The sequence below is a fragment of the Herpailurus yagouaroundi genome, unplaced genomic scaffold (assembly GCF_014898765.1).
Source record: "Herpailurus yagouaroundi ecotype Mexico unplaced genomic scaffold, PumYag 100, whole genome shotgun sequence".
In the NCBI taxonomy this organism is placed as follows: domain Eukaryota; kingdom Metazoa; phylum Chordata; class Mammalia; order Carnivora; family Felidae; genus Herpailurus; species Herpailurus yagouaroundi.
The window spans coordinates 90,131,562-90,157,333 of NW_024412391.1; the positions used below are offsets into that span (position 1 = coordinate 90,131,562).

A 25,772-nucleotide genomic window follows, 5' to 3' on the forward strand; every position below is an offset into this window, starting at 1 on the left:
TGTGTGTGTGTGTGTGTGTGTGTGTGTGTGTGTGTGTGTGTGTGTGTAAAGTTTTTTTGTGGAAAGTTAGATAATCTGAAAGACATTGCCTGGTTATGTCCAGCCATCTAGGCCTTCATAGGCTCAAGGAGCATGATGACCACCGCAGCTAAAATTAATTCCTGTCAGGGCACAAATCACTCCCACTAAGGTGACACTATTAATGGACAGATAGGAGTTTTTGATGATAAAGCCAGTAGTCTGAAAGGCAAAGTTATGCCCCCATTCCTTAGCAATGTCCTGAGAGAAACAAATGGGGGCATTATCTTTTCAGGCCAATGCCAGAGTGAGGGAAAGAAAGAGGAGAAAAGAAGTTTAATGTTCAGTTAAAGTATGAAGTCTTGATCTGGCTTCTTGTGTGTAAGTGGTCTACCAAGATGTCAGCTTCTTCTCTTCCTTGTTGGTTTGGTTTGGAGGTTTCTAGTGTTTTTATAGGACCAGGTGTCAGGTGGAGCCTTCTTCAGCTGTGAGATGTGTATCTAAGTTTCAGATCCCTGAAGTTTGGCTACCATCTGGGGAGTAAAGAGGATCTGGTATCTCCTGCCAAGGAGATTCAAGGGCAGTCTTTGGTTTTAGTGATTCCAAATCAGAAGGATTGGAGAAAAGTGAGAACATTAGTTTAGTAAGTTGTTGCCAGATATTTCAGGAAACTAGAAGGATTCAGGATCCAGTCCAGTTTATAAGTATATAACAAAATTTCAAAGAAAATGAACAGGATCACAATGTAGTATAGACAAGTGTACGTATTTTTTTTTCTCTCTACAATTATCTCCATTTTTTCCAAGGATAATCACAGTAAAACTAATTTGCTTACTTTAGACTTGAACTGGTCATTTACATAAGTGCAGCAAGAATAGTGTTTGACCATATAAACTCTTTTTAGGATAGCTTTGTTGGAACCTTGTAAGCAAGGTACAAGGCCATTTTTTCCAAGGGGCTTCATTGGCTCCATAAAGTCAACTTGAGTTCCTTAAAACTATCTGGTCAAATCTGAGTCCATGCATAGCTATATAAAATATGACATTCTCGTCAAAGCCTGATAATATAACCAGTGTTTCCAATTGTGTCCTGTTACAAGGAGAACAGATTCTTTTTTTTTTTTAATTAATATAATTTATTGTCAAATTGGCTATACAACACCCAGTGCTCATCCAAGGAGAACAGATTCTTATTGAACTCATATAATAACTATTTTACCATGAAGAGAATACTCAAGAGTTTCCAAATTTTGGATGGATCTGGTAGGGAGAAGAAGTAAATGTTTCATCTTTGCTTGCAAAGGTATGCTTTACCAAATTGTTGTAAGCCATAGATAGCTTAAGACAAAAGATTTCCTTAGATCTGGAAAAACAAAACATTAAAGGACCAGCACTGTTTCAAACAAAAAGTCATAAAAATTATAATCATCCTCCTCAGTTCGTTCAGTCCCATGTAATTAATTCTTATTTTGCTCGCATCCAGTTTTTCCATTAGCTCTAGAAAATCTTACCCAGTTCAGCTTTATGATCTTACAGGCTTCTTATGATCAGAAAGCTGTACTTACCGTAATTCTTTCTTTGAATCTCCTTAAGATGAAGTACTTTTGCAGGAACACTTCAGCAAATCATCAGAGTAAAACAGTAACTGTCTGTAAATGACAAAAACTAAAAAAAATGTCTGTTGCTAGAGATCTGATGAGAGTTCATTAAATGAAATTGACAAAGAAATTTGGTTATTTTTGTAACATAAACATTTTGAGAAAATAACTAGAGTCATGACTGATAATATTATGCCAGGACCTAACAGATTTTAGAGATTTCATACAATTTCTAGGAAACTAATAACATATACAAACACAGCATAAAGAAGGCCTAGTATTATTTCTTATTTGACAGTGTTTCCCATGTAACTTAACATATCAAATATGCCTGGGGAGCCTGGGTGGCTCAGTCAGTTGAGCATTCGACTCTTGATTTCAGCTCAGGTCATGATCCCAGGGTCTTGGGATTGAGCCCCATTTCTGGCTCTGTGCTGAGCATGGAGTCTGCTTGAGATTCTCTCTCTCTCTTTCTCTCTCTCTCTCTCTTTTCCCCCTCTCCCCTTCTCCCTCTTTCCCTCCCCCATTTGCACATGCCCTTTCTCTAAAATAAAATTTTAAAAAACATATCAAATATGCCTCATTAGTTTATCTCTTATTTTATAAGGAGAGAGAATAAATCTTGTACATGTTCCAGGGATCCTCTAAAAAAAAAATTCCTAAACTTAGTTTGATTTCAAAAACACTTTATTTAGAATTTGATTTGGGGAAAGTTTGTCAAAAATTTCAAAAGGTTTGGGGTGCCTGGATGGCTCAGTCGGTTAAGTGTCCTACTCTTGATTTCAGCTCAGGTCATGATCTCGCAATCGTGGGACTGAGCTCCCGCATTGGGCTGCATGCTGAGTGTGGAGCCTGCTTGGGATTCTCTCTCTCTGCCCCTCCCCTGCTTGCAGGGGTGTTTTTTTTCTCTCTCTCTCTCTCTCTCAAAAATAAATAAATAAACTTTAAAAAAATTATCAAAAGGTTTTAAAACATTTGGAAAATAGGATTATAGGCCATTGTAAAACAGTACTTATCCATTTAGTTATAGTGACAAATGAAGATTTCACAGGCAAATACAGAAAGTTGAATAGTTCTGTGGCTTGGCAAATTGTGAAAAATAACAAAACAAACGAAACTTAGGTTTTTAAATAGACTCACTTTTTTAAGTAATGAAAGAACTGATAAATACACAGGAACTCAGGAAAATATTTTGACAAGACATAAAATATATTTCTAGGCAGATTACTTAAAAGGTCAAGAAAAACTTTTTACAGTTTCCTAAGAACAAATCAAGAAAACTTTGTCCAAGAAAATGGTGTCCTTTTAAGAGAAAGAAAATCAAATTTAATTTTGTACCAGTTTATTTTGGGTATCAAAATTCATTTAACTTAATTAAGTTCATTCTAATCCTAGCTTGATCACACATTAAAATTCTTTTATAAAATACCTTTCCATAAGCTTTTCACAACGTTCTATCTTACATTAAGATTTTGTCCTATGTTTTTCTTCTTTCCCATTTTGAAATAATTAGCTTCTTTTTAGGATGAAATTACTTTCATTTCCCTCCACAAAGATACATTTCCATTCCTCACACCTTCTTTTCCTGGAAACACACATCCTACTTGACTTGCATTCACAGATGTTTCCCTGGTAGTTTAAATTTCTAACAGCTTTAATTATGTAAGAACTTTAAAATTCTTAAAAACCTTAATTTTTAGTGAAAATGAAGAAGTAAACAACTATGACTTGTCTTTTATATTAGCATTCTGTGGTTTGGCAAATTTAAAAATACTTTTTATAATTTCTAGAAACATGTTTTCTCATAGTAAATTCTTTTTTTGCATGGCACAAAACACACTGATTAATAACCCAAATATCTTTAGTTCCTCTGTAAAAGGAAACCTATCTTTAGTAACTAATGTTTTAGTATTTTATGTTATTTAGAAATGACCTAGGTATTTAATTTTTTATGTTTAATATTTAATGACTATTCATCATTTAACTCCCCAAAATTTTAAGATTGCAGGTTACCAAAAAGATTTGGGGGGAACTATTTAAAAAGTTTGGGAGCAACTGGGCAGCTTAGTTGGTTGAATGTCTGACTCTTGATTTCAGTTCATGTCATGATTCCAGGGTCATGGGATCAAGACCCACATCAAGTTCTGCACTGAGCGTGGAGCCTGCTTGGGATTCTCTCTCTCTCTCTCCCTCTGCCCCACTTCCATCTCACATACTCTCTCTCTCTCTGAAATTAAAAATAAGTAAATAAAAAAGATCACCTAAAACCTTTTCATTCTATTTACACCCATTTAATTTTCTTATTCTTAATAATTATGTCTAGATTACTCACAAAAACTTCATGAGACATCAAAGTCAGCCATCATCCCAAGCTATTTATTTTTCTTGCTGACAAGTTTTATAAGATAACAAGTTCATGTTATCTTATTTGACTAATAAAGTCAGGTAAAAGAGAAGTTGTATGTCTGCATTATATTTAATGCTGGCAACTCTGAAGACATGCCTATTTTAATTAAACCAAACCTAAACTACCTTTTATTTGCAAAGATTATCCCAGGTCACATGAACCTGAAAAGTAGTTGGGTTAGTTTCTATTATATTTTTGAGATTTTTTATGAATAATTAATTCACATAAGGGCTTATTTAAGTCAAATAAATAAATAAAGTTATTTTACAAGTTAATTTTAGCAATGTCATCCGAAGGTAGAAAATACCACACATCTATGGGACTTATTTGACTTATTTAAGTCAAATAAATAAATAAAGTTCTTTTACAAGTTAATTTTAGCAATGTCATTCGAAGGTAGAAAATACCACACATCTATGGGATGCCTGGGTGGCTCAGTCAGTTAAACATCGACTTAGGTCCAGGTGATGATCCTGTGCTTCATGGGTTCAAGCCCTGTGTTGGGCTCTGTGCTGACAGCTCAGAGCCTGGAGCCTGCTTCAGATTCTGTGTCTCCCTCTCTCTCTGCCCCTCTCCTGCTCGTACTCTGTCTCTCTAAAAAATAAATAAATGTTAAAAAAAAATTTTTTTAAAGAAAATGCCACACATCTAGAGCACATATATGTAGACACATGTAACAAACAGAAATATGTAAACAGAAACTTTATAGCTTCCTTTTTATGAAAATAAGCAGGATAGAAAAATAGAATCAAAAGAAATAGGATCTAAGTTGTTTTTCTGGTAGATGGAATAAGTGAAGGCTTCCTGCTCAGATGTCTAAAGCTATGTTTTAAATGACCTTTCCCTACTTTGGTTCTTCTTCTGATAAGGGTTACCTCTCTGAAATGTGTACTTTAACGTTTATGTCTCAAAGGCACAGGGAAAGAAGGCAAGTTACAAGCCTTTTAATATAAATAAGGGAGGCTTGGGGAATGGTTAAAAGGATTGGGTGATCTTTGAACTGCCCTTAGAGTTACATTTCTAGTTTTGCAAAGATTTGTAAGGTAAGAACAGTTGCTCACAATTTCTCAAAGAATTGGATTGCAACTTAAATGACACCGTAGGTTGATCCATATATCCATCTTTCTATAAAGGCTTTAGAAAATCCCCCCCATACACGCCCCTCAGCCCAAGAAAATTTTATGTAAGCCTAGGGGAGAAGGCCGAAAATAAAAAAAATTTTCTTTTAGGCTTTGTGGTTTGGCCAATTTATAATCATGGAGCCACTTTGTAATTTTGTCTGGGACAAACAGCATACATTTTTGGCAATTTTGAGTAGCTCCTTGGACTCGACAGGTGACCTCAAAGAAGGTACAAGAGTTATTACTGTCCCAAGATCCAGAGTCACAGCCAGAAGAAAGAAGTGACAGTCTGCATGTCCCAGGCAGTGAGAAACCTAAGCCACGCCCTTAGACAAGCTAGAAGGCAGTAACTATCTCTGGCAAAAAAGACCAATAACCAATGGGTGTGGGTTTGGAAAGGAACGGACATTGTGAAATTTTATTTTCCTGTAAAGACTGGGGATTATAGACAGATGTTCATAAAGGCTTACCCTATAAGCATTCTCACCTTTACCCAGCTTTTGCCAATTTTTCCAGGCTCCCATCTGAAGCTCTGATATTTCCCAGAATTTGGAGTTTTCATTATTTTTAGTTTTAGTTGTCCTTTGGCCATTTAAGATGATAACATAGAAGTTGACCAGAAAATCTCTCAGAGTCTCCTTAACTCTGGGAAGGCTTTGAAGGTAGATATGGGGATGTCTGTAAGGCCATTAACTTGGAGGACTTTTGTTAACAGTTGTATAAAGACAGTTCAGACAAAAGAGAACTAGAACAAGTACTTAAATGAAGAAAGATGGAGGAGAACAGTAGGCATTACATAAGTCTTATATTCCTTTGTTTTAGGTACCTCTTGTTTCTTCAATTTTTCATTAGCCTTTTATGAAAAATATTTCAATGCACCTATTTTGGAATTGTGAAACCTTTTGGATCTGGTGCATGCCAATTAAAATAAGTATTCCATTCTGTTTTTTTAATTTTAGAATTCTTATGTTTAAGTGCACTTCTTACATGATCTTATCTAATTGGAAAGTTCCAAATTCTGGATTGTTTTTAGGAAGATTTTGCCATTTTTATAGATATTTATAGTTTCTAAGGCCATAGATTTTAGACATAAAATAAGTAGGTGTGCCAGGAGGTGGCATGCCTGGCTCTTTAAGATTTAAGGATCCCACCGGCCAAGGCTTTAGGTTTCTCAAAGCCAATCTGTCACCTAAAAAGGATGTGTCACTGTGTTGTGCAGTGTTTTACAGTGTACCTTGTTGCATGGAAATTTTCTTGAGCTTGGTGGGGGAGCTAGTATCAATCCGAACCCATTCTGTGACCAACTTATCCAAACATTCAATGTCTTCTTGAGACGTTGAGCACTCCAGCAACTTTTAAATGCTCAACCTGTGGGGTTTAAGATGGCAGCATAGAAGGATCTGAACTCATCTCTTCCCATGAACACAGCAAAGCTACAGTTACACATAGAACAGTTAAGGACCTGAAGGCTAGCTGAATAGCACCTCCACAAGAATAGAAGGGCCACTTCAAGATAGGTAGGAGAGGCAAAGACATGGTCTCACAGAAACCCCATCCCAGGCACGGCCCCCCCAGTCATGCAGGATCTCATAGTATGGAGCTTGTTTCTGAGGTGCAAGAGTTCTCTGCCACAGATCAAACATCCCAAAGCATTTGTCCTTGAAAACCAATGAGGCTTAATTCCAGGAGAACCACAGGGCTGTAGGGAATGGAAAATCTGCTCTGCGGAGGCTCATGCACAGATTCATTCTCAACAATTTGAAAAGTGCCTAGACCATATGTGAAGGAGTCTCTCTCATTTGTTAAACTTAAAGAATCTGCCAGAGGGCCAAGAACCTGTTAGGAGCTCTTTCTGGATAGAATGGTGGGCTCCATTTTTGCATTCTCCTTTTGCTTTGTTGGTGCTGTTGCCAGTAGGCAACATTTTGGCACCCCACTTTTAGCCTGCTAACTCTGATAGGAGTGCCCTGCTCCTGTGTACTGCAGCTGTGGCCAGCCCTACCACAGCTGGTGGGCATGCACAGCCCACACAGGGAACACTCCTTGAGCACCAGCCTCTGGTGGCAGGGGGCTGTGGGGGGGGGGCGCTGTGCTTCTGGGCCTCATGGGTCTGAAACAGTCAGAGAGACAGTCCTCATCAGGCTACCACCCCCAAGACACTGTACTAACAGCAGAAACGCATCCCCAGTCTTCATGTAAAAAAACCCTAGTTTCTTGTCTTGGAACCTCAGCTTGTGGGTCAGGCATCACGTTTGTCACACAAGAGGCTATAGAGGTGCCCACAGGGAACATGGGCAGGGAGACACCCAAGTCCACATGGAACATTCTCCAGGATGGATCACATGTTTGGGCACAAAACAAGTTTCAATACATTCAACAAGACTGAAATCATATCAAGCATCTTTTTCAATCACAATGGTAAGAAACTAGAAATCAATTATAGGAAGAAACTGGAAAGATCACAGATATGTTAATATTTAACAATATGCTACTGAACAACCAATGGATCAATGAAGAAATCAAAGGAGAAATAAAAATACCTGGAGACAAATGCAAATGGATGTACAACAGTCCAAACTCTGTGGGATGCTGCAAAAGCAGTTTTAAGGGGGAAGTTTGCAGCTATACAGCCCTGCCTAAAAAAATAAGAAAAGTCTCAAATAAACAATCTATACTTAAAGGAGTCAGGAAAAAGAATGAATCCCAAGTAAGTAGAAAAAGGAAATAAGGGTCAGAGTAAAAATAAAGAAATAGAAACTAAAAGCACAAAAGAAAAGATCAATGAATGAATTCAAAGATCATTAAAATGTCCATACTACCCAAAGCAACCTACAGATATATTATATATAGAAAACCCTTGAAGACTCCACGAAAAAGCTGTTAGAACTAATATATAAATTCAGTAAAGTTACAGGACACAAGATCAATATACAGAAATTTGTTGAATTTCTACCCACTAATAATGAACTATAAGAAAGAAAAATTAAGAAAACAATACCATATACAATTGCATCAAAAAAATAAAATTCCTCAGGAGTAAATTTAACCAAGGAGGTGAGAGATCTGTATGCTAAAAACTGTGAGACACTGATGAAAGTAATTGAAGAAGATACAAATAAATAAAAAGATATTCTGTGCTTGTGGATTCAAAGCAATCCCTATCAAAACCCCACTGACATTTTTCATTGAACTAGAATAAATAATTCTAAAATTTGAATGGAATCACCCTCTTGCATAAGGGTGTCTTGTATAAGACCCCCTCAAAAAGGCAAAGCAAGTAACCTTGAGAAAGAAGAACAGAGCTGGAGGTATCACACTCCCTGATTTCAAACTATAGTATAAAGCTATAGTAATCAAAACAGTATGGTGTTGGCATAGAAACACATAGATCAATGGAGCAGATGATAAACCCATACACATATATGGTCACTTAATTTACTACAAAGAAGCCAAGAATATAGAATAAGGAAAGGAAAGTCTCTTCAATAAATTATGCTGGGGGGGGGGGGCGCGTGGGTGGCTCAGTCGGTTAAGCGGCCGACTTCGGCTCAGGTCATGATCTGGCGGTCCGTGATTTCGAGCCCCGCGTCAGGATCTGTGCTGACAGCTCAGAGCCTGGAGCCTGTTTCAGATTCTGTGTCTCCCTCTCTCTGACCCTCCCCCATTCATGCCTTGTCTCTCTCTGTCTCAAAAATAAATAAACGTTAAAAAAAAAAATTAAAAAAAAATTATGCTGGGGAAACTTGAAAGCCACATGCAAAAAAATGAAACTAGACCACTGTCTTACACCATATACAAAATAATTCAACCTGGATTGAAGACTGGAATTTAAGACCTAAAGCCATAAAATTCCCAGAAGAAAACATAGGCTGTGGTCTTCTATCATGTCATCTTCAAATAGTGATTATTTTCATATTTTGGCTATTGTAAATAAAGCTGTACTGAATACAGGGGTGCATATATCTTTTCAAATTAGCGTTTTCATATTCTTTGGATAAATACCCAGAAGTGGATTAACTGGATCATAGGGTAGTTATATTTTAATTTTTTTAATTTATTTATTTTGAGATAGAGAGAAAGACAAAGAAAGAGAGAGAGAAAGACAGAGACAGAGAGAAAGCAGGGGAGGGGCAGAGGGAGAGGGAGAGAAAGAATCCCAAGCAGGCCCCATGCTATCATCACAGAAACCGATGGATGCCAGGCTCAAACTCATGAACCGTGACATCATGACCTGAGCTGAAATCAAGAGTTGGACGCTTAACCAAGTGAGCCACCCAGGAGCCCCAGTTATGTTTTAATTTTTGGAGAAATCTCCATTCTGTTTTCCACAGTGGATTCACAGATTACATTACCACAAACAGTGTATGAGGGTTCCCTTTTCTCACATCCTCTCCAACACTTGTTATTTCTGTCTTTTTTATAATAACCGTCTAAGAGGTGTGAGGTGATATCTCATTGTGGTTTTTAATTCATATTTCCTGATAATTAATGATGCTGAACATCTTTCATATGCCTCTTGCCCATCTGTATGTCTTCTTTGGAGGAATGTCTGTTCAGGTCCTCTGCCCATTTTTAAATCAGGTTTTTTGGGGTTTTGTTGTTCTCCTACATGAACTCTTCATATATTTTGGATATTCATTCCTTACTGGATATATATGACATTTTTCACAGCAATTTTTTGGCGGGGGGTGGGTGGGTGGGTGGGATCTGACTCCAACGGCAAGGGAAACCAAAGCAAAAGTAAACAAATTGGGCTGCATCAAACTACAAAGTCTCTGCACACAAAGGAAACCATCAACAAAATGAAAAGGTACCTACTGAATGGAAGAAGATATTTGCCAACTTAAATTGGGTAGGGCTTCAAATATTTCCTGGTTCCTTTACATTCTGATTGGCTTGCACCATTCTCCCTTCAGGAACATCCACCCCACTCTCGCCCTGCATTTGTTTCTTCTGGTAACTCTCACCTTGTCAGTAGAGTATGACTCCACAGAGGACCTTGGGTTCACTGATTTTTCACTCAGGTGTGTTCTGGTTTTCCAGGGCAGATGCCATAGTTTCTACTCGTGTTCATTTTCCAGCGTTTGACACATGCATTTGTTGACCGAATGAATAAATACATGAAAATTGGCTGGGAAACCCGCCTTTAGCAGCTTAAAGCCATCCTGAAATGTGGCTCTAGCCACCTTCAAGTAATGTTAATAAAGCCAGAGTAAAATGCTGGCCTCTGGCTGTGGGTCTTAGCTGAGGTTTTGACATGGAACGCATGTTACAGAGGCGATAAGACCTGTCCTCTGCAAAGAACAAAGCTAATGTATTGGAAATGCATGCACTTAAGACTCATTAGCAGGTACCTGTGACTCTTACTTCATGGGAACTAATGTTTCATCTTGAACAGCCTTTCAGAAACCCAGATTACTTCATTTTCTCATTTCCCTTTTAATACTGCTGTCTCTGGGGGTTTTGTGAAAAAGCCTAACGAGCAGTTTGAATGGCAACCCAGGCATCTCGTTGTGATGACACTGTCTCTGTTGCTGCCTCCCTATGAAGGAGGGCTGTGTCTGCTGCTCCTACATCCCGTGGCTTCTCCTACAGCTGTCACTCCCTGGAAGGATACAAGACTTTAATCTCTGATGTTTCCCACCTACGAGGTAGAAGGGAAAATTAGAGATGTTATCTGAATAATTAATTCAAGCCTCAGATGGAAAAAAAAAAAAGATTTTTTTCTAAAATATCCAGATCATTGAGACTCCTGTGTTCTATTTATCTGGGTAGGCGGCTTATCTTTTAACTAATTGAAATGGCAGCAAGTGCTCTTGAATATATTACCGTATCATTGAGACCCACGACTTCTAGGCATCAGCTTAAGAGTGGAAAATGTCTTAGCCAGACGATAATCATCTAGTTCGCCTTCTGGTGATTGCCACAGAGAATCAAATTAAATGGTCTTCTCACTGAATTTAATGTAAACCTATACCATACTATTGAGGGAAGATTCCCCATGGCTGGGAATTGTTGGGAGAAGCACTGTGCGGGCTGCATCTTTTGTGTATCACAGACAAGCTCAGGTGATGGTCCCAGGCATCCGAACAAGAGACGGACTAGGAGAAAACCATTCTATTCCTTTAGTCTGGAAAACTGAAAACACTGTCTAAAATCCCCAGCAGACTATAGCTTTTGTCCATGATTCCAAGGTTCCTAGCAGCCTCCGTTGATTATCCCTTCTCCTTAGTTCTGAAAAATCAAAAAAGGGTGGATTTGTATGACAAATGTCGGAAGGGATTCTCTGTGAAAGATATTCAAGAATTTCAGCAGTGTGTCATGTTTGAAAAAGGGATGGCTAAGTGTTTCTTTTCTCTTAATATTCTTTTAGAACTAAGCAAGACACACATGAGAAGTCAAGTAGGGAACCCAGTTATCTGGATAACCACAGCCTGAATGCCAGCTCCCAATCCACTCTGGCCATAATCTTAGTGATGCCTCCCCCAGTGCCATCAGAGCTGAATAACGAATCCTATTTTTTGTTTTCAAAATAGAATTCTTCCTTCCTTTTGACATTTCCATAAATAACCGGTAATAAAGTAATATGGTACTTATCTAGGTCACTTGATTTGCTGTTTTGACCATGGGGATATCCTGATGCTGTGGGAACTTTCAAGGGACTTTTGCAGATCTAGACACTTGTCCATTTAGTTGCAGTTCACTTAGAATGCAACGCTTTGTCTCTGCTCTTGTATTAACTCTCCTATAGATGTTCAAATCTTGATGGAGATGCTGGTGGATTGATTTTTCTCCCTATCATTCCAACTTTCCCAATCATATTATCTTAAATTACTGAAGGGGCTCCTGGGTGGCTCAGTCAGTTAAGCGTCTGACTCTTGGTTTCGGCCCAGGTCATGATCTCACAGCTTCGTGGGTTCAAGCCCCGCATCGGGCTCTGTGCTGGCAGCAGGGAGCCTGCTTGGGATTCTCTCTCTTTGTCATTCTCTGCTCATTCCCCCACATGCACTGTCTCTGTCTCTCTCAAAAAAATAAATAAGTAAACTTAAAACAATAAATTAAATCACTGAAGATAGGCCTCATCCTTTTTAATAGCATCAGTTCTTAATTATTTCCTTCTTCTTCCAAAGGATATCTCTTGATTTAAACCATCTCTACCGGCTCTTGTATTATAGCCTGAGTGCTGAACTGGTACAACCTGGTGTGGCTAATAGAATGAGTGACAGCTAGCATTGGATTTGAATAGCCTGGACTGGAAATATCAGGAGTGGGCACAATGAGGGGAGGAGAGGGACTTGGGAAGGAATGTCTCACCCAGGACCCCATCTGGGATGTGAACTGGCCGTGCCACTTCTCAAGTTAAGGGAGAGGCATAAGTATGACACAGAAGGGAGAAACCAGATGCATTTATGTTGCCAGATGCTGAATTAATACCACCTATGAATGTGTTCATCTGGGGCACTTTGATAGCAAAAGGAAATGCTGCTGTGGCTGGTTCAGCACCCCTGTATACTGATCGTGGGCCATCCTGGGTCATGTTCCCAAGGATTAGCACTTCTGTTAGAGCTGCAGTCCAGGGTGGTGCCTTCCTCCGTCCTGACGGGTGATCTAAAAAAGCCATGTTGATGACCACCTATCCTCCTGAGGGGAGAGCTGTGCATGTCTATATACCTGGCCGGTAGTTCCTCTAGGACCTTGGCAGAAACTGTCTGCCATGTTCCTTCTGGACATGTTCCAAAGGACAGTGTTCAGAATCACAGTACTCATGAAAGCACAATGTAGGGGAGTCCCCCACTACTCCTTCCTGTCTTCAAAAGGGCTCAGTGTCCCCCAAAGAGCCTCTCTCCTTACCTGGGCTTTCTTGGCCTTAAAATTGGTCTTGATTCTGCTCCACCCTCACACCCCCCGCCCCTTCCCTGCTCCTGCTCTGCATACCCTCTGCTTCAGACACACTGGTCTTTCAGTCCCTGGACACTCGTGGGCAGTCTTTGTAACTCTCTTCACACCTTTCCATATGTTCTTTCTGCCTAAAACATTTCTATCCAAGTCTTATTTCCTTCCCTAACAAAATGAGTAATTACCTTCCTATCCTGCAAATCCCTCTAAACTTGTTTCTTTGTCACCCTATATTAAAATGATTAATTTATGTATCTTCTCACCACTAGATAGTATCCAGCTCATAACATATGCCTCATCTCCAGTGTGGTACAAGCCACACTGTATGTGCCCATATGTGTTCAAATTACATATTAGTTAGCCATAATATACCATTGGTGATGTTACTTTGCACTATAATGGTACAGAATAGCCTTTGTACTGTATTCTATGGCAAAATAAGATTTCAAATACAGTACGTTCCAGAAATCTTAGTTTGTATTGACGTAAATGTTGGCAAAGCCGTGAAAATGAAGGATGCGAAAATCCTGACATTTATTTCTCCTGATTAGTTCTGAGGAGCAAAGTGTCCCAGGGCACATGTTATTAAGTGATGCAGTGTCCCTGACAATAAAATTAGGCACAAGTACCACTTGCCTTAGATGCACTGACACTGCCAGACTCCAGAGTGAATGCAAGGGCCACGAGATCCCAGTGGAAACAGGACACACATGGTGATGTCCATGGTCTCCATGACTGTGCCTCCTTCATTTACACACTCCCCTCAAGGACCCCCTCAAGGACCCCTTCAAGAGCCTTGTTCCTATACCTCTCATCCTTCCATGAGACTTAGAGCCTCGGTTGCAGATGGCACTGTGGGTTTAACTTAAAGAATCATCTGATGAAAGTGCTCCCTACAGGTGGACTTGGCTTTCAGGATTGATGTAGTATGGGCTTCCCCAGACATAGCAGGCTCCTTGCCCCTAGCTCTCCTGTCACTGATGCAGGCTGATGTTTCTAAGGTGAACAGACTGTATCCTTCCCCAGATAAAAAAAATCTCCTGTGGCCCCTCCTCCAAGGGAGGAGGTCCTATGTCTTGGTGTGTTGTGGGACCCTCTCCCCTCTCACCCCCTGGCTTCCCCTCAATCCACTGGTATGCCATGCTTGTCAAGCTCTGCCTTTTTAAAAAAATATAATTTATTGTCAAATTGGTTTCCATACAACACCCAGTCTTTATATACAGAGCTCCTTCTGCTTAGATTGGATTTCCCTCTGCCCAGGTCCAGTTGGTGACCTTCCCACTTCTCCTTCCAAACACGGCGGCTCTGTTCTCCCATCTGGAAGGTTATTTCCAGCATCTCTCTCCCTCCCACAAGGACCTTGCCTACCTCTCCTGTTGTGATCCTTGTTGTTGTGTCAGAGTTGACTGCTTAAATGCTCGCCTCCTGTGCAAAACTCTTTGAGGGTAGGAGCACTGTTTAATCCATCCCTCTGTGCATACTCAATACTTGGTGCAATGTTTTGTACATACTAATGATTCAATAAACATCTGCTCGTTGAATGGGCTAAAGGAAGGAAGAAAGCAAAAGACAGTTTTTTACTTAAAAATCTGACCAACTCTGCTGGACCTAGCCTCCCAGGGGGTGCCACAACTTAAGAGAGCATCTCTATGGTGCCCTGTGCCTCCGCAACAAATAATAAGGTATTTGAAGATTAACTTCAATATGGATGCAAACTTAGCACCTCATTTGCAATCCTGCAGAAATGTCCTTTTTAGAACTATATTCATTGCCTGGCCACACTGACGATTAGTCAGCAAATCTGAACAGGATTGTGAACAGAGGAGCAAAACACACCATGGCTTACATTCTTTGCAAGCTTGATGCTCCCTCCTGAGTAAGGCAGTGGGGTCCTAGCCATGGAGCCTGGGTTCCAGGCGTAGCTCCCCTGCTCACGTGCTGTGCCCAAGGCAGGCCACTGCCCTTCTAGAGCAGCAGGAGGGACTGGACACGATCCCACCACTCACTCTGGGGGTCTCTGTGACTTGGTTTTATGGGTCAGGTTTGTTAGGCAGGTGGCGGTGCCCTGGGTGTGGAAGAGACACAGTTACCTTGCTTGGCACAGCAGCCCTGTGTGGCTCCAGGAGTGGAGTTGTGGTGGTCGGGGGTGTGGTTTACGGCTGCCCAGTTCCACAGCCTCGTTTCTCCCTCGCACTCCCACCGGGGGGCTCCCAAGTGGTCAGCAGGGTCCCTGGGGCTTGGGCGCTATGACCTGCTGGGAGTGACACTGTGGTTCTGGGAAAGGAGAGCATATTCTCTGCTTTGGCATGTGTCAACACCTAAAGAAGGGACCTTTCCAACTTGCATGAAGATGAGACTCTCTTGAGGAAGACAAGGACATGTCTGAGATCGAAAAGGGAAAGGCATCTGTGCATTTCTATTCATTCTCTGTCTCTTGTCAGTCTGTCCATCTGTCTGCCAATCTTTCTTTCTCACAAAGACACACACACATACACACACACAGAGGAAGACCACTTTCAGCGATGTCTCTTTTCAAGTAGATCAGAAGGAGATGCTTCCCTTAAATAACATGGGACAGCCCCCCTTGCCTCCTACCTTCCTCTCTCTCCTTACCCTTTCCCCCTACCCCTGCCCAGACTTTGACAGCTTTGTTCTTGAACACCTTCAAGCATAAATCTCCCAAGTGGCCCAGAGTTGCACCAAGAATTCCAGATTTGACCGAAATGGTGACAGGTACATATCCTCGAAGCACGGCCGGGCCTCCTGCTCACCTCTCTTACATACAAGCTGCAAGAATGGCATTAGAGCAAAAAGAAACAAAGACGTCCCTCTGCCACCATCACTGGGGGCCCCAGAGAGAAGTGTGGGTGGGGGCTGTTCAACTCTCTTAAACCTATTGTTGGATTTTTTTTTCCGTTAGGGGTAAGGCTTTTTGTGTTCCTAAAATAATTCATTTGACTGTCATTTTAACAAGTCCCTTGTCTGTTAAATCATGACTTCCTATGTGGATATTCCTTGACTTAGCTTGATTTGCTTATTAAAATTTCTTCCGCCTAATGTTCCCTTCCAGCCAGCAATGTGTGGGATTCTATTTCTTCTTCAAAGAAAAGGAGCCCACACAATTTAGTTTATGTAATTCTGTGATATTCCTCTGCACAATGGCCACCACAAAACACAGCTTTTTCAACACATGGCTTCGAGGCTTAAAACACAGTTTTGAGGCACAGTCTCAGGGACAGGTGTCAGGAGCTAAAGAGTTGGATAGAGATGGTAATATTGCAGCTACCTCCTACTTTCCTCCTCGGAAGTGCTTGGCCATTTGATGATCTGTCAGATCAGCCACCTCTGTCCCGTGAGCAAACATGCGAATGTACAGGCTAGACTTGGATCTCAGGATGTGAGATGCGGAAGGGGACCCAGGGTTGGGACCTCATCCCCACCTCTCCCTTCTTACCAGTGTCATTCAGGAGCCTGTCATGGGGATTCTGGACAACAAGGCTTGTGCTTTAGGCAAAATAGGCACTGAGAAGGGTTCCTGAACTCAAACAGCAAAGCATCATGTCATGGCTCTGCAACACAGAGGAAGATACGCCCCATTCTGAACCATCCACTCACTCATTCATTCATCCGACAGAACATCTACTGAGCACTCACTACCTTCTCACCAGGCACCACGTTAGCTGGAAATGCAGATCCAGAAGAGCTGGGCAAGGCCCGTGTTCTTTTGGCACTTGCTTATTAATAGAAGGGAACTGATAAGAAATAAGTAAGACCGTTGCAGATAGAACAGGTCATTCAGGCTCTGGTTTATCTGCATCAAGGCCAGACAGAGAGATGTGGGATTGGGAATAGGAACTGAACTGAGAGCAGGAGGTTTGGAGCATAAAGGGTGGAATAAGCCCAAGGGGCTTTTGCATGTGGTCAGAAGGAAACACAGCTAAACACAGCCCCCAATAGACCTTTTCTATTATAACCTTGACTTTCGTCAAAAACTTGTGCGAGAATCTGCCACTGTTTGTGATTTTTAAGTTTTTTAAAAGATAATGTTCACCACATCCTGTGGTATTCCCCATGTAAAGTCTAAAGTGAAGCATTTTATTAAGAACCTGGAGGGAGCAAAAATTCTAATATTCTGATCATGAGAACTATGCTTTCTTTATGTCTTCTTGGTTGTCAAGAAGATCAGAGGAATATTTGAATCAGTTTCTGCAACTATATCTGCCCAGGTTATAATTTGGAGAGAGTGTTCAAGATTGATAAAAGCGCCCACTTCAGTCACACAGAGCAGGCTCACATCCCCATTTCCTACTGTAAGAGGACCTTGGGAATGTTTATTAACCACCTTTCTGAGCTGAGTTTTCACCGACAAGGAAGGGGTGGTACTCAGGAGGTTTCTAATGTGATAATGCACCACGCTCCCAGCATAGAGTAAATGCTCATAATTATTATCCTTTTCCGTATTGCTACTTTGCAATTTCTGTCAGGTCTCTATTCCTCTATTTCCCTGTACGTTTCTTTTGTTGCAAATTTTCTCAAATCCATTGTAGAAAGAGACAAGTTACATGTAAATTTTTTTTTAAGTTCCATTACCCCCTGATGGCAAAACCAGAGCTGAGAGTAGGATAAAAAAGCTTCAGGCATGTACTTGCTCAAAATAAAATCTGTTCCTGAACTCAAAAAACTGTTATGGTCCTTCTTCCAGCTAAATAATGCCAGTTTCTATAACCTCGTCTCATATACTTTAATGAGGTTTCCTTCAGGGCCTGTGTTTTCCACTCACTGTTTTTGATTTCTTAGTGTAGAGGCAATTTTTAAGAATCATTTTCTCTATTGTAGATATGGCTTTTGTCCACTTTCTTTTCATTTCTGAGATGGTACTCACTCACGACTTTATATATTCCAAAACAGAAAAGCTATTAATGACTTTGTCAGTTAGAAATTGACAAAGCAGAATCTTTTGTCTCCCTGTGTTCTGAAAAAAAAAATCTATGATAACATGTCCCTTCCCTAGAAGTGACAATTTTTTCCTTTAAGATTCCATCTCCTTACAGAAGGTTTTGTTTTCGCTAATCTACTATAGTGCATAAGAATAACTTAAAACATTAAACATGCAAGGCCGGCCCAAGATTTTTTAAAAGTCCAAGAATATATCACCTAATTAAAAACATTTTAACAATTTTGAGTTATTTAAGTTGGAAAGCAAAACAAGTAAACAAAATATCATTGTTGGATCCTTGCTGCACATAGGAAAACAGCCAGCAAATGCAAGCTTACTCCCTATGAAGTAGGTCACAATGTGATAGATTGTTCTCAGCGGCTCACACATTGGATTCACTTTTTCAAGGGTCAGTTAAAATCTATGCTTAACATAGCCCACAACCAGAGAGCCTTGATTACAACCAATAATTGGAAAATTACAGTGTTGCTGAAACTGTGACTAATATTCTCTTGGTTTCTTATCAGTGTCTGTTACTCTTCACCCAGGCAAGAGAAAATAAAAGACACTTGAATTACTTAGTGGGATGGAGAAAAAACTGGAAGCAATTTAGTGATACTGTTAAAATCCTCCTCATACAGAGAATGGGAAAGCCACTCCTCTTTGCAGGGAAGGAGGAGAAGTCAGGTCTCTGTCCCATGAGATTTGCCTTAGCAATTAGGAAGAATTGAGAGATGGTAAAACAGTGGAATCACTGTCTGGGAAGAGAGTGGTCTTTTATCCACGGCCATTTAAAAACAGGACAGATCCACCTCTATCTCCCACGGTTCAGATGTGAAGGGAGAATGATTAAATTATTTCTTCCACCCGGATGAGTCTATAGTGTGAGCTAGGAACACTTGTGAATGCCCAGGAAAACACAGCCACAAAGGAATCGCACGTTGGGAATCAGCTATCCACCTGCTGTGTTCAAGAGGCAGCTGTCGTGAGTCTTTAACGATAACACCTGTTTAGGGACATGATGGCATTTAGTTTTATGTTAGCCTTTGTACATAACTTTTTGTCTCTATTTTCTTCTCTCTCTGCACTATCTACTAACTTGTCATGTCTTTCTGTATTTTATCTATTTTTAATGGCAAACTTAAACACTTTCTGCAAAAAGAAATGACATGATTGAAGAAAATCCATCATATTAATTAAAGTTTTGAAGTTCTGCACGCGTGTGTGTGTGTGTGTGTGTGTGTGTGTGTGTGTGCGCGCGCACACCAGGAACCATGCCAGTTCCAGGGGATATAAAGAGCAGGGAACACTGGCTTCAAGTCTTCACAGCATAGGGATGCACATGAACAGGTCAACTAGCAATAATACAGTAATGATCTCTGCAGGGGAAGGGGATTCCTGTGGGATCAGGGAGCAGAGGCCCATGTTTTCAGGAATGGGAAAAGGCTGGAAGGAGAGGTTATAGCAGAGTTGGTGCTGGAGCGTAATCTTGAAGCAGGAATACCATTTCTGCTGCAAGTACAAACGGAGAGAATGTGGGCAAAGACAGGGGTGGGAGAGTGCAGCCTTCAAGGAACAGCTCCGAGGTCACCCTTCTTATTCCAGGCAAATACCATTATTCCAATCAAGTAAATTACTGACAAATGTCTTCCTTGACTAATGTTTCCTTCTATGCCTTAGTTCCCACCACGTGGACAGGGATCACTGGTGTAACTTGACAGTTTCAGGAGAGTTGCCTGGTTTCCAGGGAATTCTGATAAAAATACCACAGCACAAGTGTCTTCAACAAAAGAAAAGTTCTCTATAATCTCTTTTGAGGCCGTGACTGATACTATGTCAATAAAAATCCCTCTGCCTCAACATTAATGCATAAATGCCCTTTTTCAAACACAAACTTTTCAGATAAAGGGATGCTCCCCTGCAAAAAATTGGTATGATACCTTTACAAATACACTAGACTGTTTAATGTTTGGAATTTCAGTTTTGTGATTAATCCTGCAGGCCCATGACTAGAAATGACTTGTGGGTTTGTTGCAGGAGGATTTAAGTATGAGGGCTCTGGGGATGGTGTGAGGGGACTCTTGGCCAGTGAATGAGCCTGGCCAACTGCCCAAGACCTGTGTTTCAGTGAGGCTTTTTTAGTAAAGCAATATCAGTAGTATTTTAGTAGTAGATTTTCATTTGTTGAGTACTCACTATGCTAAGGGCTTGATTTGCACTATCTCAGTAAGTTCTGACAACAGCCCATTTACAAATGGTCACTGAGGACCAGAAGGATTAATTCAGCAAATCGTCTCGGAATACACAGGTTGGAACTTGGTAGGTGCTGCACCAACTTTGGTTTAACTTGCAATTATATTCTTGAGTATTTAATTCCTAGTTGTTTTTAATCTCCATAATACTTTAAGATGTTATCAGTCCACATGAAGTTTATATAAACTGCAGAAATCTTATGCTCTAGCAGCAGCCTTTCTTCGTTGGAGATTTACAAAAGTCTCTGGACAAAGCCCCTGGAGGATGGTCAGGTAACCGAGGTCTCTGAACTGCCCAAAAGAGCCAGGGCACCTGGAAAGTGCACGGATAGCTCATGCTTCCTGGGCTTTGCCAGTCTTCCTGACAGGAAGACTGGTTTCCAGGTGACACTGTGGTCTGTCCATGTTCATACTGTCGTAATGACAAGCATTAAAAAAAAAAAATGACCACATGGTACCAATAGTGTGATGAGATGCTTTCTGAAGTCTGGCTTTTCTGCCTATGGTAAATTCCATGGTTACTGCCAGTGGGGCCAGAAGAATGCCTAACAAGAGACTCAAATAATGAATGAATAGGCATGCCACCTGGCCATTAAGGACCGAGACACAAAATGCCAACACTGTGCTTCATCAGGTTAATGGACTTTTGACAAGTGCCCTGTTCTTGGAAGATGGAAAAAGTGCAGGCCTAAATTGCTGCTAAATAGACTGATGTAATCCAAAGAGTAGACTGTCGCTGAGGCCTGGTCCTCATGATGTGTAAACAAAAAGTCAGGAACTTGCATTTGATTGATGTGTGTAATAAGTAACTGCCCCTGGGATCTAAACTGCATGACTCAACACATTTTTAGGCCTTAATCTTCTCTTGAAAACAAAAGTGTTATTAGTTGTAGAATAGCATGTACTTTTATAGCCAGGAACCCCAAAAATGTACATTTAAATCTCAGTTTTAATATACTTTGATGGAGTCAGAACACTTGCTTGTTTCAAAAAAGAATCCCTTGTGCAAGTTCGAAACGATGTTTTTTCCCCATGCTTTAAAAGCTACAAACAACCCAGCTATTGCTGAGTATCGGCTCAGCTCACATGGAATCCTCAATGTTGCAAATTATAAAAAAAAAAAAAATGCATTTTTTCTCATCAGATACAATGGTTTCTACAATAACATTGGCTCCAAGGGAGACATGGTCCTCTGAGATTGGATTTTGTTGGAAATTATGGTGTTTGAAGATTACTAAGGTATCAGAGGTCCTTAATAGAAATCTCAGATGACTGGGACATTCTGTAGGATAGAGAGTTGTAATGCAAGACTGGTGGCCTCACCCAGCAGGGACCGCCTCTAATTCCGGGCTGTGTATAGGGTGTCGAAGGCTGCAGGGATCACTAAAATGTTCAGTGATAATAACCATAATCAACCCTAAAGAAGGATAAAATTGGATCCAATTGAATTGATGCTGGATTTCTCAAAGGACGGCACTCTGGGGGCAGTCACACCACCGGGGCCATTTGGTCCTCCTAATCCCTGTGGGCTAGAAGGAGCGGGGAGAGACAGACCCCAGCAGAGCATGGAAAAGCATGGCCCCTCGGGGAGCTTGCATTTTTGTTCTTGCCATCCCTGTGTGAACCCTTAGGAAGATGCTCTGTGTCGTATTTCAGATCTCCCTTGGAGAGCAGCTCTCTCACAGCCTATCTCTCCCAGCATATACTTCTTTCCCTGGGAAGACAGTGATTGTGGAGCTGGCATCTTCCACCCCTGCTCATTGTCTGTTTGCCCCCACAGAATCTGTACCAGAACAGGTTTTTAGGCCTGGCCGCCATGGCATCCCCATCTAGAAACTCCCAGAATCGCCGCCGGTGCAAGGAGCCACTCCGTCACAGCTACAACCCTGGCCAGTTCCACAGCATGGCCATCAGGACCGGCCCCCACGGCACCGTCACCATACCCCGCTCCACCAGCGACACCGACCTGGTCACCTCAGACAGCCGCTCCACACTTATGGTCAGCAGCTCCTACTACTCCATAGGACACTCTCAGGACCTGGTGATCCACTGGGACATCAAGGAGGAAGTGGATGCTGGAGACTGGATTGGCATGTATCTCATTGGTGAGTAGGACAGCGCTTAGCCAGACTCGCTGACAGAGTGCTGCAGACAGAATGGTCTCGGCCATGTGGGTCGGGTGGTCACGAGCGTAGCATTCACAATGCACTTTTAGGTATGCTTTAATATTTCAACAGACTCCATACTTTAATTAAAGTGCACAATTTACAACCAAATGTGTTATACACCAAATTCTTTTTTTTTTTTTAAGTTTATTTATTTATTTTGAGAGAGAGAAAAACAGAGCACACAAGTGAGGGAGGGGCAGAGAGAGAAGGAGAGATAGAGAATCCCAATCAGGCTCCTCCCTGTCAGCACAGAGCCTGATGCGGGGATTGAGCTCACCAACTGTGAGATCATGACCTGAGCCGAAGTCAAGAGCCGGACTCCTAACCGACTCTTAACCCAACCCAGGCGCCCCTGTACAGCAAATTCTAACACACTGGAGACCCATTCACTAAGGCTTCTCTTACCATCTCTATTCAGTGGAAGAAAACCATGAGTTAGAAGGGCCAGCTATGGTTGAACACAAATGTTATTACCATTTGCAAGTATAGACGCTCTTGTAATTATGAATAAGTTAATATCAAAAGCCTGTTTTCAAGTCTGTATGTTTTTAAGACCAAAGCAACACCATATACACAAGCAAAGGACACACATCTCTACGGAGGGGGTTCTACTTTGTTTCCAACGTAATCATGTGCCTCTTTTCACCTGTTCTTTGACCATTCTTACTGCTTTGTATTCAAAAGATGTAACGGGCTTCAGTGGACAGTGACAGCAAGCAGACTGCAGGCTGGGAACAGAGTGATGGTTGAGAGGAAAATGGCCACACAAGTCTGTGTGCTGCAGAAAACAGATCTCACAAATTGAAATCCCATGAAAAAATGTATTTGATCTATTTTACATGATAGAATTGAATATGTTAGAAATTGATGCATTTATGCTGGTTAACTGGCAAGCAGAGGTGTGGTTGCTGGGTGGGGAAGGGGAGTCGCTCAAGTCAGGCACCAAGTTCAAGGGAGACCAGGCCTTCTGCCATCAGTCTGTGCAAGGAGCAATTTACACATTCTGACACACAATGCTGATTTAACATGGAATATCACAGAAACCAGTGGATTGTTCTAAGTATTTTGCAACCTGGACTGTTTTTCTGATAAACTAAAGGGGATCTTATCTAACTAACTAGCTGTGAGGGAAATATTTTTAGATCTCTTAATGGCTTTGCAGTCAGCTTGGCTGATGTATTTACAATATATGCATTATCGTAAAGATGGAGAAACATAGTTTTTTAAATTTGTACACAAGTAATGGTTACTAGCTAAGTTGGACTTAGGTAAAATTGAATTTGCTGAAAAAATAGTTCTTGCGTAAAATTGTTTGGATACCATCAATCTAACACAGAGCTTGCAAAATAACAGCCCACCAAGCATATTTTTAGTCCACATTGTTTTAAATTTGATAAGTTATCAACATTGAAAAATGTAGAGATTTCACGTTGAAATCCAAATTTCTAGCTTCTTTCACAAAAGCCCTCAATTTGGCAGACTGAGCCTGTAATTCTACTTGGCTTTAGTTTGCTAAAGTTAAGCATTAACTGCCTCATTTAGCCTGGTCTGCTCCCTTTAGTTTTCCCACAGTCTCCCTCCCACCCATCGCTACTTTCATTGTGAAATGTTACTTGTTTAGCACCTTAGGCAATTAGGGTTTTGACCCCAGATCTAGTTTTGAACCAGCTCTTTGAAGCTGTACCTTCCTGCAGTGGTGAGTCCTGTTGTCATTCATTCATTCATTCATTCATTTCATTCATTCATTCAGGGAACCATTAGAGGAGGAGAGTGTTTTGTGGGGAAGGTGAGAAATCCAAAGACATTCATCCAAAGTGAAGGAATGGGCAGATCTGGAGCTCAGCCCTAGATCCAGGCTGTGGGTGGAGGTTTGGGGTAACTGGCACCCCAAGAGTCAATTAAGTCATTGTGGATTGTGTAGAAAAGAGGACCGGAACACCTCTGTCAGAGGGATGGACAGGAGAGGTGCTCACAAAGGAGGTGGAGGAGGGATGGAGACTTAGACCACGTCACAGAAGTCAAGAGAAGGTGGCGGAGGAAGGAAGGGGCAGTCAGCAGCATCGAATGTCGTAAAACTCTAGGAATGAATAAGATCTTGTGTTAACATGACATTCTGACGGAGACAAAAGTAAACACAGCTCGTCATCTTAGGATCTTAACTTGACAGTTTGCTCTTCTCATAGTAGCTGCACATATATAACTGTGAAGTTATTTAACGCAGAACGCCAACACTTTCGGCAACATAGCATTTCAGACATAATTTCCAAATCCAAAATTATCTGTGTGCCTTAAGAGTTCATAATTTGTAGGTCCTTAGTAACGTGTCTGTCAGATTTGCAGTGTCTTGCCAAAGATCGAATCACCATTCTAGGCCTAAAGATTTAGAGGTAATGATTTCATTTAATCTGTCATTTCACCACTGAAGAAATGCCGATGCAGTGGCTCCCAAGGCCACACAGCTGCCCTCGCCTGGCAGCAGACCCCATGCTGCCCATAGGAACATCTCGGTGGAACCTGGTATGGTATCATTCCACGCCAGTGGACCACCTGTCCACGTGAGGCCAGGTTTGTGATGCTTTTAGCTCTGGCCTCTAGAGCTCCAGGAACACACGACTTTTCTTCTGCCATAGAGAGTGAGACACCTGCATGTGGACGGGCATGTGTGGCCCTCTCACCAACACCAGTGCTGTCCTTAGCCAGGAACCCAGTGATGGGACAGTGACAGTAGCATTACCGTTATTATCAGTGAAATCCAATTTGGTTGCCCTCCTTTATGAGTGGCCATGAGCTCGATACGGAGTAACGAAGGATTCTCTCTCTGGTGACACAGAATGGGGAAAGATCATGTGGTTTCAGTGACAGCTTGACCTCGTTTAGAATTCTACCCTGCCACTGGCCAGATGTATGGCCCCAGCCATGTACTGTCATCCGAGCTCTAGGTTTCTTATCTCTAAAATAGAGGAGAAGACATAACTTTCTTCTCAGGATCATTGAGCAGAATTGATGAGACACTGCACATTTACTGCCCGTTGATCAATACTTCATGTCTTGATCTACCTTGTCAGGGAGCTCTATTCTCTGGATGTGTGATAGCAAATTACCTTAATTCCCAGGCTTCGTTCAGCCTAGCCTTCACCCTTAGATGGGTACTCAATCGTTGTAACTGTGCATTATAGACAAAAGCTTCTTACCAAACCAATAGGAACATGGAAAGAGATTTTAAAGTTCAGTAAGTGGGAAGAAGGTCATCACCTGGTCAAAAATAAGTACATAGAAGCATGTTTATTAAAAATCGGCATTTCCAGAAAATAGTTCTGCCATTATTCATTTGAAAATGCCTACTTGACTTTGACAAATAAAACCTAATTATTTATGAG

At 41.2% G+C, this 25,772-nt stretch overlaps 1 protein-coding gene across 7 annotated transcripts in view; it reads left to right on the top strand.

Annotated features, from left to right (window-relative positions):
• The window catches only part of HECW1 (HECT, C2 and WW domain containing E3 ubiquitin protein ligase 1), a 424,961-nt gene that overhangs the window by 160,779 nt on the left and 238,410 nt on the right, over positions 1-25,772 (top strand). For all 7 annotated transcript variants that reach the window (XM_040473037.1, XM_040473031.1, XM_040473035.1 and 4 more), the window contains one exon: positions 22,008-22,332. In XM_040473037.1, coding sequence (XP_040328971.1) covers positions 22,044-22,332 — 289 coding nt within the window. In that variant the 5' untranslated portion in view covers positions 22,008-22,043. The remainder of the gene's footprint in view (positions 1-22,007; positions 22,333-25,772) is intronic.